General features: G+C 35.7%; 2 protein-coding genes across 2 annotated transcripts in view; one reads left to right on the plus strand and one right to left on the minus strand.

Moving 5' to 3' along the window:
* The window catches only part of CDC73 (cell division cycle 73), an 83,931-nt gene that overhangs the window by 26,030 nt on the left and 42,246 nt on the right, over positions 1 to 15,655 (minus strand). The window lies entirely within an intron of this gene.
* On the plus strand, positions 5,306 to 13,096 carry B3GALT2 (beta-1,3-galactosyltransferase 2). Its single transcript, XM_039883340.1, has 2 exons — positions 5,306 to 6,072; positions 10,457 to 13,096. The coding sequence occupies exon 2, from the start codon at positions 10,584 to 10,586 to the stop codon at positions 11,850 to 11,852; it is 1,269 nt and encodes a 422-aa protein (XP_039739274.1). The 5' UTR covers positions 5,306 to 6,072; positions 10,457 to 10,583; the 3' UTR covers positions 11,853 to 13,096.

Here is a 15,655-nt window from a genome sequence, read left to right on the forward strand (position 1 = left end):
AATACATGACCTCACTTTAGAAAAATGTAAACAATGTTACTTTGGAGGGCATTAAAAAAAACACAAGCAGTTCACATTAAATGCTTTTAAAATATTCAGGAACAATAATCCTAGTTATAAAGATGAGATTTGTTACATTTAAGAGTGGTTAAAAATATTTTAAAAACCGAAGTAACAAACATCAACTAATTACTAAGCATGTAATATCTACAGGAAATATGCTACTTGTTGAAGTATATCAAGTAAATACTTAGGAGATGACTCTGAAATGCTTAAGACACTTAAAAAGTTCTCTACTTTTAGTGTAATAGTTTCAATCATATTCACGCTGTTTTTTATTAAAATATTTTTCTTTATAGAAATAAATTTTAAAAGAAATTATAGGTGTGCTCCATAGTGTAGTGGTTAGCACGTCTGCTTTACACGCAGAAGGTCCGGGGTTCACACCCCAGGTGGAGCCATGGACCATACCCCAGGTGCGCCTGGCCCCGGGTGTGCCAGGCCCTCCCGAGTGTGTCAGGGGCACCAGGCCCCAGGTGCGCGCAGCAAGTGCATGAGAGGAGACGCCCCACATTCAGAGATCCAGTTCTTAAGGGGAGACGGCAACATCCGTACGTTAGAAGTGGAAGTGGGGGTGAAGAGAATTAAAGAGCGAGGGGAAAAAAAAGAAATTAAAACAATGTGTATTTCAATATGTGAGTCTCAGACCTGATTATACCAGAAGACTTAATTAAGTAATCTGATACTAGTACCTGTAAATAAAATCACAGTGAATGTAACCATTACTAATGCCCACAAACTGAGATACTGTGTTGGTGATTCAATAATTATGACCAACACCACTACAAGTAACATGATTTTTCAGAATGGTGAACTACTGGCAAAGTTCAGAATAAAGTTAAGTACAATATTCCTTCCAATATACACTGGAATTAAATTCTTAGGAAAAATTCTGTGCATGTTTAAAACTTGACAAAATATACTTTGTATTCCAATTGTGTTTTAGGTTCTTTAATTATAAAGAAGGCTTTTGCCCACATCCAGATAGCCAATGGGACAGTCAGAAGTTCTACAGAACATAGAAGTAGCCTATGCTGTTTTCAAAGAATGTCCCACACACTAGACTACCTCACCTGGCCCCACTCACTAAATGACTTTCGATAACTCTGTCAACCAAAATCTCCCTCACGAACTTCTAGAACACCTCCTAGAAAGCAGTATTACTCCCAGTATCACCCCTCTAACCAAGAGTATCCCCTGCATGTACCAAATAACAACAGACAGATTCTAGCTGATGTGAGTTCAACTGAAATAGCTCCACTACTGAGAAGCCAAAGAATGTACAAGGACACTATAAAAAAGTGTCTGCCGCATTACCGCTCATTTTAAATGCTTATATTTTCCCTTAGGATCATTAATGGCTTATATGAATTAAAACAGATAAAGGTGTCTACCATTAGTTCTGAAAGAGACATTTAAAATTAGCTCTGCTTTCAAGTCAAAAGATTCTTAAACAATACCTGTTGCACGAGTTGGTGAAAACTGAAGGACAAAAACAAGGCAGGCAAACACTGACACTTGTGGTCGTTCTGAGATTGCTAATTTGCAATCAGGCTAATTCCCACTTTGTAAATTCAAAGAACAGTAAAACTGGTTCATAAATCATTTATTGACTTCAAAGGAAAATTCTAAACTCTTAATAAACAATCATTTTTTCTTCAAAAAGGGAAAATGATTTACTAAAATTAAATGGCCAAAAATATGCCATTCATCCAAATCGCTTATGTAATGAAAAAAATTCATCTAATATTAAGTCAAAACAGTGAAGATATAAACTCCACACAAACATTACTACACAGAATTGTTGACTGGTCTCAGTAAGACTAAAATTGGTCTCTAAATAACTGTGTCAAATGACGTTTTCAGAGTACTATGGTGGAAAGTACAGCTAATCCAAAACATTAAGATTTTTCTCCAGCACTAGAAAAACAGCTAGTTCTTCAGGTGAGCACTGGCTGAAATACACGCCTCGCACTCAGGGGCCAAGTACTCACAGTGAAGCACGGAGAGGAAGGAGATCAGTGCAGACGCCATCTCCCTTCTCCCGTCACTCAAGGACAGCTGCTCATCCTCCACAAACAGAAATCGTCCATCACAGCTGAAGCGTTCCCTCAACACCCCTTCCTCCCTCATTCTTTTTACCAAGGACATTGAGTTGAATTTCTCTAGATTAGATAAACAGATACTACAAGTCCACGAAAAGACTTATCTTTACTACTAATGAGTAAATCTATTCCCGATTCATCATGTAATAATCGCTGCAAAACTATTAACTAAAAAAATAATAATTACTTCTGTACCTAGCAGAAACTAAGAGTTGGGAGGTGTACAAATAAATAAAGAAATATTATCTACAATCGAAGCTAGAAAGCCCCGAGGGAGCACTCAGGCACCACCCTGCTGTGTGCAGACCTCACAGGGGAAGCCTGCCTTTCATGCCATACCAGACACAGCTTACTTCTTTGTCACTGTCACAGCTGCAGGAAGGACGATTTCCCCCTGCCCAACAACACCCTAGTCAATGGGAAACTGCCACAACTCAGCCAATGAGAAACCATCACCACCTTAAACTCTTGTTTTCCTCCAATGGCCTTTTGGTCAAAGCATCCCCTCCCAACTTTTCTCTATAAAGTGATGTTCCGCTCCTTTGTTCTCTCTCCTGAGTTCCTCTCAGACTTGCCTATGGTTTGTCATAGCTTGCATGTCCCAAACTGCCATTCCTCTGCCATTCCTGAACAAATTCATTTTTGCTGGTAAAACAAATGGCTATTTTATTTTTAAGGTTGACAGAGGTATTACAAATTGTCTTTAAATTCTGACTCTTTGCGGCCTGGTCTATTCCAGATAGGTTCGGGGAAACCTGAAAACCCACCCATAATGCACTTAGTAAAAACTGCCTATTTCCCATCAGGGATATGTTACAGATTAAAAAAGTAGACCTATGCAAGTAAAAATCACAAGACAGTTATAACTATAAAACTTAACAAAATATCTGCCAGTTTGCTAAGTCTGACAAAGAAACTTGTCACATTTACTGAGGTCTAACCAAAGAATTCAGATATTAAAAGAAACTAAAGAAAGAACTTCTACAAGCCTGCCTGTCATAAGATTTTTACAGTTTCTCTTGGCTGGAAACATGCAGGTTACTAGAAAAAGCACTGAAGGAACTTTTATCTCATGCCTGCTCTGTTTTTCTGGCCCTGTCCCTGGGGTGTCCCCACTGAGGGCGGGGAACCACCAGCCTCTCTGGGGGCCCAGCAGCCCTCTGTATTGGCAGCCTGCGGCCAGCAGGGGAGCTCAGCGTTCCTCCTCCTCCTCATCCTCTACCTCCTCGTCACCGTCACCGACATCGATCTCCTCCTCCTCCTGTGCCAATTCTAGTGCCTCAAGGGCTCTACCTTCTCATTCAACCTGAGGTGGCACTGAGGTGGCGCTGGTTGCTAAACTCTTCCACTCTGTAGTTGCAAGAGCAACTTTTTCTGTGTGTGTGGGGAAGGGGAACAAAACTAGCAAAAGTTAAGTATTTTGTCCTTCCTAGAAAAAAGGCAGGGAATGTGGCTACACCATCTCTGGATCCCAAACATCGAATAAGCTGTGTCTAACTACAAACGTCGGCACATGGTAGTTGATCAACGCATGTTTCCTGAACAGGTAAATAAAGTAAAAGTGTGCACATCCATTTATACTTCTATGAGTGATTTCTGGGTATGCTGTGCTAGTACTAGAAAAAAATTCCCGCGATCTGTCCAGCAGCACCATGTAGTGTAATGTTCAAGAGCCGTGCACAAGGACCTGGACGAACTGTCTTGACAACTCCTAGTTGGAGTCTTTCTCATCACTGATTAGTTAATATTTAGAAGAATAATTAATTTACAGCTCTAAGCACTGGTTCTTCATCTTTAAATGTGTATTAAAACCATTTATCTACCATCTCAGGTAGGCTTATCATCCACTCTGACTTTGAGTTAATAATAAATGGTCATACTGCTGCCAGCTACGAAGTCAAATCCTATGGAAGGAATTGCTGATAAATACTGATCTATTGAAATCAACGTCTACTTTTGTAAAATTGGTTATTTTAAGTAGGCACTAAGCACTACTCTGCTACCTAAATTAAACAAACAAAAAGAATAGTGAGCACATAGTACGGTGGACAGAAGGACTAAATGCCAAGTCTCCTTCATACTTAACACGGAAAGTCAAAGCTCTAGGCCTGAAGTCTCCATTTAAAAATTCTTAATGTTCCTTCTAAGATTTCTAGGAAAGTCACATGCACTCCTAAAAGGCAGTCAAAGGATTCCTAAAACTACAAACCACATGCATCGGCCATACTAAAAATATACAATGAGGACAAAAAATTTTAAATATTAGAAGTAATGTAAATCTATATTTGAACTTACAGACTTTGCTGGGGAAGATAGGTGGGAGGAAGCGTATATATGACAACAGATATATAGCCTAAGTTCCAGAACCTAATTTCTAGGAGTTAATGTCCCTAAAGTGTCAGGAAAAAACTGATACTTCAAGCTTAAAAAAAGAAAAAAAGTGTCTCAGTACTCCGCAGGAAAAAAAAGGAAGCAAAATGCCTAGGGGACTAACCCTACAAAGAAATATCCAAGTATCTAGTGCTAACTAAAAAAATCTGCTTGATAGAAAGTTACTAACCCATCCTAAAATATTAGGACAAGTAAATATGATTAGTAAAACCTGACGACCCACCAAGAAGATCCTGTACAAGTGTGCTGTATCTACTGTATCACTTTGTTGAATTCTATCATACATGTAATTTTAAAGAAAAGGAAAAATAAAAAATAAATTCTGACATTTAAGTGATTAAAAATAAAGTTTTGCTGCCTTCTGGAATACTCGAAACCATGTAAGAGGAAAAAAAAAGAAGTGGGCTGTATCACATCACGTGCCAGTAAAGCAATCTATGGCAGCTGATTTAAATAAACCACAGAAAAGGGTGAGGGGTCTGAGTTTTTACTAGATATTGGTAAAATTAGTGCAATTTGAGGGAAAAAAATAAAACTTCAAGGGAACAAATGCACTGAAGGGGTTAAATTATACCAAGTTACATTCAAAAGCTTATATTGCTTATGCCCAATGAAATCACCTAAGAAACATGAAAAGCAATATCTAATACTGAACACATTCAGAAAGCCTGTGCTGAAGCATAAAGTAAAAAAGGAAAAAAGATGGACAAAATAAAATTATAACCATTTCGTAATCATCTCATTTTCATACAATTCACCCATCACTTCCCTTGTACTGAATATATAATCACATAGAAGCAATATCCCCAAGCTTCTCCCTACCTTAGGTTTTTAGTCCAAATTAATGCAAACAATCACGTGGGATTCAGCCAAGCAGTGACGTTCAAGTCTGCTCTGTCAGAGAGAGCATCTGTCAAGCCCACATTTAAACTGCTGCCTGCCTGTGCAGCAGCTGAGGAACCGTTTACATGGATTTCATGTTATAGACTAAAACCCCAGTAAAACTGCTCAGAATTCTTCCTGCAGCTGCCAGGCAACAACGAAAGAGAATTAAACCCTGCTCTTTTCCAATACAATTGAAGCATTCCATTCTAGCTCTGGCTGCTTTACACTGCAGCTCCGTGTTATTACTAGAAATATGGATACTGAGAAGAGAACACAGCACTGCATTGTCCGGCCAGGAAAACGACAGATGTAAAAAGCTTCAATGCATCAACTGTCGGGAAGAGTCAACAGTGCTCCAAACAGAACGGACAACTACAGCTCTTTTGTTTAAAGAAAGAGAAAATGAAAGAAAGGGAAAGCCTCAGAAGACTAGGACCCATATGAAGAAGGAGGGTGCCTGGAAGACAAGCAGACAGATGGACACTTTGGATACTGTGAAAAGCAATCGCAGGAGGCAGACTATTGGGGGATGTGCGCATGTTCGATAGCATCTTTTTGCTGAAGTGATGGCGAGCCAAAAGTACGTTCAGTGGGCATAATCCTCTCCACACAAATGGCCTGACCAAGGAAGGTATGTCGATATCTTATGTGTGATAGCCACTGAAATGTCTGCTGCCTTTTTTAGCCCTGGAGGCACTAGTCTCTGATAAACAAGTTCATACAGTTCACTGCCCTTGAAACTATGAAAGGGTTGCTAAATATATTTTAAAATGTGTCATTATTTAGAATAAGCTGTCACTGCTTTATTTAAGTAAATATTTAGCTTGGAGTATTTACGGATTACAGACGTATATGAGAGAAAAGGCAAATAATAACAAGATGTGCCTAAAAAATTCTCTGAGAAATTAAACTTAAAAAAAAAAAAAATCTGTAGCCCTCTAAAGCAAACATAGCGATCCTCTGCCAAATTAGGTCAAATTGAACCCTTATCTCATAAATTACAGTGCTCCCTTAAAATATGGCTATCAAGAGACAATGCAATGAAATTACAATAAATAGTATCAAAGATGATCTTATTATCAAGAGCTTTTTTAGTCCTTTTAAAACAAAACCTTAATATACAGCAGCTTTTAGTAACAAAATTTTCCTTCCAATATCCATCTCTCCAAATAGAGATAATGATCACAATCTAAGATAGCAACAAATTTTAAGAATTACCAACGATAAGATACCAAAAAGAAAGCATTTGCATAGGATCACATAGGCAGGGAGTTCATGCAGAGCACACCATCACAGTGGATTTGCATGTGATTACAGAGTCCATGAATACAACTTTAAACAAAGAAATACTGATAGTTGCTAAAAATTCCCCCATTTGAAATAGTGAGCTTTGATTTTAAGCAACAGACTGATTCTAAATGATCAAATAGAAGGTTGTTGGTGATAATTTTTAAAGTGAAATTCAAAAACATAATATGAAAATATTTTGTTATAAAAATATCCATAAATAGCAATATAAGGTCAAAATAATATTAAATGTAGCTACTGTGTTTCCAGGATACATTAATACGTAGTAAAGAACTACTCTCAAGGTATGTGTGCAGGGCAGAAATAAATCCAATAAACTATTTTAGCAACAATCATAGCAGCTCATAGTTCAGGAACTCAAAGATACCTCTAAAATTTTTTACAAATCTATCAAATACCTAATTTTTGCTTAATTTCACAGCAAAACTCAATAATCTATTAGTTAATAATCATAAAAAGCAAACATTTTTAAGACATGTAAGCATTCCATTCTAAAATTAAGATTAAACAAGTTCTAATAGGCCCTATTAATATTACACCTCAACAGTAACTTTCATTCAAACCATGAATTTTTTATTTCACTTACGAATGAAATCTGATGGTATTAAATAAAAACATGGTTGTAAAAATCTGAAGTCTCTCTTGGTGCCTTTATCTCTCAAGGTTAAAGTCACCAATTAAACATTTTTATAAGCTAGATATCTCAAAACAAAAGTGTAGAATTTTCCTATTCAAGCACCACTTAAATTTAGAACTATTCCAACAGACTGAAGATATCAACACTCTTAAAGCCAAATGATAAAGTGAGTGTGTGTGTGTGTTCGTGTGTGAGAAGTAACCGAACATTTTATAGTAATATTCTCTCCATGAACTTCAATCCATAAGACATAAATACACATTAATAACTTGAAAAATTATCATAAAAATCCATGAGACAAAGCAAAGCTATTTCTCTGCTGAAAATCTGAAAGTGCAAAACTATTTAGAATGCCAAAATATTTTAACTTTGTCTTGTTCTCATCTTTTGAAAATTAAAATACAACAGGCAGTAACTGGAAAACGATTTTATCATGTAATAAAACTTGTCATTTTACTTTCTTTTTAAAAGAAAAATTATAATACCTGAGAAACTTTTAATAAGACTTTAAGCTAGACACATGCTTTTTTATCAATGGCAGATTTTCAAATGGTTACATATGATTTCAAGCCTGAGCAGCTTAATATTTACAAACATACAAATATCATGAATTTAAGTTAAGATGCATCTCCATCACCCACTGCTACAAAATTATATAGAACCATAAACTATATATTTATGCTAGATTGCAATATGTAATAATTTGCTGTTTTCTGTAACACTGAAATACTTTAGAGCTATCACTTCAGGTATATTATTTTCATAAAAATACAATTTAGTACTATGATATTTACCTTCATTCACCTCTTCAATTTTGTATTCAAACATTTGACCTTGTATTTATTGCTTCTTAAACAATCAAATTACACTTTTAAAAGATCTAAAATGATTCAGACTTTCAAACAGACCCCAAGCATTATTATAACAACAGAAAGCTGATACAGTTAACTTAGCTTTGGAATGTTTAAAATAGATTACCAAATAAATTTTAAAAGCCATTTTTTTTAAAAATTTATACGCATAACCCTTGTATCTACTGGCTACTTTATGGGCTGCAGGAAGAATCATTACTATTTTTCAAACATTTTATTTGGAAATAAAGCTTAGAAAAGTGTTTCTCAGTCTAAATAGACTGGCCAACAATTTACAAGTGCAAGAAGGGAAGAAGTCAGTTTCTAAATCAGAACACTCAGCTCTATTATTTTCAGCTTAGCTCACTGAAGAATTCTATTTTACTGGTATAGTAACTTTGATATTCCTTACACTAATGTGAAATTAAAATTCATGTATACAAACTTTAACAAGTAGCAAACTTGATCTTATGTTTTTAAAACTCCAAAATTTAAAATCACTATTCATAGCTCCAAAATGATTAATTTTCTACATTTGAGAAATATCATAACTTCTAAAAGTACTACATAATTTCAGATACTAGAAATTACCAAAAGCCTGTACTATTACTCTTTAGAAATTTGTTCACATTCCCACCTACTTGCTCCTCCTAGTGGCTGTGATCAGAAGTACTTTCATTCACACATTTATCTTTCAATCAATGTTTTGAAAGTTTTTCACATTATGTGAATTTTACTGTATAATTATTCAGTTATATGAGGAGTTCCATTTTGTGCCAGGGTTAAGCAAATTTGGTATTAACCATGGATCTCTCAATATCACAGGCTAAATAAACACATATATGCATGTATGTTATAATTTCAAATAACTGTTCCTACACTGCATTTCTTAACTGACTAGTTCTCCTGTGCTTAAAGAAAAAAAATTCACAAAAGTTTAAAAAATTAAAATTACATATTAATCCCCTTCCCAGAGTTTTTTTTTTTCCTTCTCACTAGAATTCAAGCTAAAGCTCCTTTATCCAACTCCACCCCCACGCCTTGATCCAGAAAAACTAAGAACTGAAAAACCTTGTCCAAATATAACACGGCCAGTTCTTGGTATGTGGTATCATGAACCTCCCATACTGATATCTCACGGTTTTGTTTTGTTTTGTTTTTTTTAATCTAGGGCTCTAAATGTCATGTTAGCAAAAATCCTAAAAATGTATCAAATTCCCTACATGCAAATTTTGAACACAGCATAACTTAAGAACCTTTAAAAATGCATTTTGTGAAATTTAAAATGTTAAACAGTTGGATGACAGTAGTGCCTATATTTTGTACGAAATCTGAAGACTGTTCAAAGTAGTTCTTTGTTTAATTCTAACATGGAGACTCAACAGGGAAATGTGATAGTATTCTGCGCCAAGGCCACAGATAATGAAAGATAATTAGCTGCTATATTTTTTTAAAAATCAATCTTAAGTCTAAGTGAGGATAATGATCTCTTGAATATCTCATATTTGAAGAGGAAGGTTAAAATTAGGAAAGAGTGCTTGAAAATGCTCATCATTTATTACCGTCTTAAAATCCTGCACTGAAGTTACTGGACCCTAAAAATTAATTTTGACAGGTGCATCTTCTCATTCACTTTCTCAGCACAGTAGGGGCCAGTGGAAACATGCCAAGCAGTGTACTGTGACTAACAGAACTCTGCCATAATCAACCTTGCTCCGTCTGTCCCACAACGAATACATGACCATTTTACAAAAAAGGCCGCTGACTGGGCACCATACCACTGATGGTATGTCAAATCAGTTTTAATTAATGCCAATAAATTTTCCACCTGTTCTCAGGCCTTCTTACATGGCCTCTCTCAGGAATCTGGTAACATTCTTCTCTTCTACATGCATACAACTTTTAAATCGCTAACTTAGGTCCAATGTACAAATGACCAGAGTTACTGACACAGTAAAGTAGGTGTAACAGAATAAATCCATCACCTCTCTTTAAAGTGCTCACTGAGCTACAAAGGTATATTTTTAAAGAAATTAATCCTGCTCTCGGTAATGTTATGTTATGTTGACAAGGGGAAATAATTTATAACCTTCGTTCCTGGGTTATATTTTCACAGATTCGAAATTCTATTTGCCCTAATTTTATTAGCATCTGAAGTCTCTTTCAGGCAGTTCTGTAATAATTAGCATTTTGTAAACTTTTATGCTTTACCTCTATAGAATGACTGCAAGGGAGATAACGTGACCGAATGAGAAAATGATTACCAAAGACTAGTATCGACACAACATAAGGAAACAACACTTTTAGCCACCAGTGTACCATATCCCATTCCTGGGAACGCACAACATGCTTCAGTGGAGGAGAAGACACTGCTGCTTTGCAAAGATGAGCTGGAGTGCCAAGAGGTCCCTGCTCCGCACGCACCTCCTTGGTGTCCTTTCTCTAGTGTTTCTTTTTGCCGTGTTTTTGTTTTTCAATCACCATGACTGGCTACCAGGAAGGGCTGGATTCAAAGAAAACCCTGTGACCTACACTTTCCGAGGATTTCGTTCTACAAAAAGTGAGACAAACCACAGCTCACTTCGAAACATTTGGAAAGAAACAGTTCCTCAAACTCTGAGGCCTCAAACAGCAACCAATTCCAATAACACAGACCTGTCGCCACAAGGAGTCACAGGGCTAGAGAATACACTCAGTGCCAATGGAACTATGTACAGTGAAAAAGGTAATGGGCATCCAAACTCTTACCGCTTCAAGTACATTATCAATGAACCTGGAAAATGTCAGGAGAAAAGCCCTTTTCTACTGCTGCTGATAGCTGCAGAACCGGGACAGGCGGAAGCCAGACGAGCGATCCGGCAGACCTGGGGGAACGAGAGCCTGGCACCCGGGGTCCCGATCACACGGATTTTTTTATTGGGCGTAAGTATCAAGTTAAATGACTACATTCAACGAGCAATACTGGAAGAAAGCAGACAATACCATGATATAATTCAACAGGAGTATTTAGATACATACTATAACTTGACCATTAAAACACTAATGGGCATGAACTGGGTTGCAACATACTGTCCACATATTCCATATGTTATGAAAACTGACAGTGACATGTTTGTCAACACTGAATATTTAATACATAAATTACTGAAGCCAGACCTGCCTCCCAGGCATAACTATTTTACTGGTTATCTAATGAGAGGATATGCACCCAATCGAAACAAAGACAGCAAATGGTACATGCCACCAGACCTCTACCCGAGCGAGCGCTACCCTGTCTTCTGTTCTGGGACTGGTTATGTTTTCTCTGGAGATCTGGCAGAAAAGATATTTAAAGTTTCTTTAAGCATCCGTCGTTTGCACTTGGAAGATGTATACGTAGGGATCTGTCTTGCCAAGTTGAGAATTGATCCTGTGCCCCCTCCCAATGAATTTGTGTTCAATCACTGGCGAGTTTCTTATTCAAGCTGTAAATACAGCCACCTAATTACCTCTCATCAGTTCCAGCCTAGTGAACTGATAAAATACTGGAACCATTTACAACAAAACAAGCACAACGCTTGTGCCAATGCAGCAAAGGAAAAAGCAGGCAGGTACCGCCACCGCAAACTGCACTAGAAAAGACAACTTTTTTCAAACATGCGATCTGTAAAATATTGCTAAAAGCATGTATAGTTAAAACTGATTACACCCATAGGACAAGTTTTAGTTAAAATTCATCACATAAAAGAATTCGAAAATATTTTTTTTTAATTTCTGAAGAATGTAATTCTAAAAACTACATTACATACAAAAAAGTATCCTGAAAGAATCTATTTAAAAAACATGTTTAAGAAGATTCTGTGTGTTGACATGCAGTAACAAGCATGCATACATCAATGGTTCAAGTGTTATGTTAGGGGCCAATAGATGTATTTGCATTTGTTTCCCACATAAATTTCAATTTAAGAAATGGAAAGTCAAAAGACCCTTCATTTTAGATTCAGGTTTTCATTTCAATATATAATTAAATGTAAATAAAACATTATTGTCAATTTTAAGCAAACTTTGTAATTGTGCAAAGGATAAATTTTCTGACCTGACTATGCTAAGGCTCTAAAAACTGTCCCCCCATGCAATAAGATTTAGCTGAGTTATTCCAGAACTGCATTTGTAAAGTTCAGACATTTCATCAATGCAGTTCTCATCTAAGTATTTACTTTTTAAAAACAACTGAGATACTTGTTTTCTTTTATTAATATTCACATATATCGGGGGAAATTATTTTGACATGACATGATAAAATGTGAAAAATCAGTATGTCTCAGGCTCAAGTTTTTATAGAAACAAAAATTAAATGTTTCAAAATAGACAAACCTGTTTCCTCATTGGTGTTAAGGGCCAAGCTAGTATTTCAATGAGTTACTCCATTAGATCAGTTACTGCACTCTTCAAGCATATCTGTGAAAATATATCCTGTTCCTCTAACTGAAGCAAAAGTGATCACTTACAGGCACAAAGAGAAGGTGCTGTTGAAAGAAGATAAAGAATAAAGAGTGCAGTCTCACTTCCATTCAATTCATTTTTAAGATGCATGTCTGCCAAACTGCAACATATGGGAAGTTTATTTCCTGACAGCAGGTGTACACATGCCAATACTTAATCATTTTATGGCACCTACTTCTTTCTCTGAGTGCCAAGTTTACAAACCTGCAGTTTTTAATTTGGTAGATGACAAATATTCTGCATCACCAATTAAAAACCTTTGAGGGGGGACGATGAGGGAAAACTACAAATATTTGATGAACAGTTGATTCTAGGATGAACAATGTATACAATGCACTTTTATCGAGTTTTTAATAAAAAAGGTAAACGAAAAAGTTACTGAGTGTTATGGTACAAATATTTTCACAGCAATTTTGTTTGGCACCATTACAAATTTTAAAATCAGGAAATACTAAACCAACTAACTTTAAAATGGTGTTTTTATTTCATACAAGTATGTAAGTTTATCAATGTTAATTTAGTAACGATGTTACTTATCCTAATTCTAGTAACAATCATTTTTATCCTTGATTCAATTCTGAAGAGACAGTGCAACAAAACAGAATTGTAACATTTGATAAAGTTCAGAATCACAGAAACTTTAAGTACTTATTATTTAATACGTTGAATCCTATTTATACTCAATTTATCTCCCATTTTCAATTGAGTAGTCTACGTGTTCTATTCTACATAAAGTAATTCTGAAAGCTGAGCTATATGATACCCCCAGCTCTTGGTAAGTCTGTTTTTCACTTAATTTTTCCATATGATTACAAAAAAGACTAAAACTAGAAACCAAAATTACTAAATAAAAGTCACACATAAGAGGACAATACTAAATTAGGTTAAGTGTGAGGAAAGAAAAAAAGAATCCTTCCCCCGCTGCAGAGTAATTCTCTCATGCATACCTCTGAAGATGTTTTTGGGTGTATGTGTACGCACGTGTGCATGCACGAGTATGGATAAAGAAACAGAACCCCAGCACTATTCGTCGAGGATGTTTTATGATCATAATGCTAGATCTTTAAAAGATAGTATTGTCCTTCTGGAAAATTCAATTTTAAAAAGTTGACTTAGGAAAAACAAGTCAACAGACAACTAAATTCCTTCTACTTCACCAACTTAAAATCATTTCTATATCCCTGATAATAATACTGTCTTGAAAACTGATGTTAATTCAATGATACTGAGTTCTCAAAGAACACTAGACCAAATAATAAAGTTTCTTAGTACTGCTGAAAATAAACATTCTACTTTTAATTTATATTTGACCTACCACTCAACAATATGTAAGCTGATTTCTTCAGCAAAATATAAATTTTGGTATTATATTTTATTATATTTTAAAATATCATATTTAAACATTTCACCAAGTATTAATTGTGCCTTTCTCAGGCCCAGTACTATGTAATTTTTACTATACATGAAAATATAATTTTCAATGACAGCACTGCATTTAGTCAAAGGAAAAATTACAAAATAATCTTTATGCTCTAGGTGTTAAATAGGTAATTTAGAAAATAAAAGTACCAAAACTTTTAATACTTCCACTATTTTATTTTGATTAAAGTTATAGATTATGAAATTCTAATTCAAGTAAATAATTTAAATTTCTCACCTCTTACTATACAGCATAATCATATATATTATCAACTGGAATATTATTAATATCTATTACCAAAAACACCTATAAAAGTCATAACAACGGCAACAGGAACTAGGTACTGACTGAGCACATGCTGTGTGCCTGACACTCTGTTAAGGCACTTTATATACATGATCTCACATAATCCTTATAAATAACACTAAGAGATGGCAAAGAAAAACTCATGCAAGAGGTAAAGTACCTCTACAACCAGCAAAACAGTGGGGTTCCATTTCAAAGACCATGCACCCTTAACCATTATATTAGCCTATATATTTCACATATGACACCTGTTATGGTCTAAAAACCTAAGCAAAAACGGCCTGTCCTCTATTCTCTGCTTATCCTTCATCTTTTGCCAGGGCCTCCAAGCCTCACAACCACTTTTGCATACTGGAGGGCACCTGATGTTAGGTGTAAGTAAAGAGAAGGGAAAGGAAAGGAAATCTGATCTCTCAGATACTTTGTCTTCTAGTTTTCAGTTGTTGACATCTGGTGGCCAGAACCTTAGAAAAGCATAAGCTTTACTGCCTATCTCTTACCCCTCTGGGCACTGAGACACATTTGTAAACAGCATGTGGCACTTAAATATTACAAAAGGTGCTTCTTTTGAAGCACAATTGATCATTTTTAATAGAACAGATAGCACTGCACTTATCCACTCTACTGGTGAGTCACTACTGCTTTGTGATGACATGGTTAAATCCTCTGATCGAGCTGATTCCAGAATTTTTCCCCCCAGGTTTTATTGCTTAACTACAAAATCTGACTATTAAAGTAACACAGATTTAATATCCCCGCTATATATTTCTAATATACCTCAGAGTATAAGTGTTAGCACTTAAACATTACTCAGAAGACAGGTCACACATATCAAATACTAAAAAGGGACCTTTTGAGTTTCAAGAAGAAACCCATCACTGCACACACCCATTGACACATGCACACACCCTCCTCTAAACATAATGTAACTATAAACCTTACTACTTCCAAGACACAATTTGCCAGAGGAGGAGAAAGAACATTCCTGCATTTACGGAAACTGTCTCTCCCTCCTCCTGCCCTTTTACCACAGCAAATGTAAGCTAATGAACAGTTTTAAAGCAACTGTTTCAGTCTGTTATTAATCTAATTATTTCAACTTCAAACTGAATCCTACAGATTCCAAATTTGAATCTCACTTTAGACAATACCCTAAAACACTGAAAAAAAAAAAGATAACAGCATCATAAAAAAAATTAAATGATACAAA

The sequence above is a fragment of the Pteropus medius genome, unplaced genomic scaffold, assembly GCF_902729225.1.
Source record: "Pteropus medius unplaced genomic scaffold, Ma_sr-lr_union100, whole genome shotgun sequence".
Lineage (NCBI taxonomy): Eukaryota > Metazoa > Chordata > Mammalia > Chiroptera > Pteropodidae > Pteropus > Pteropus medius.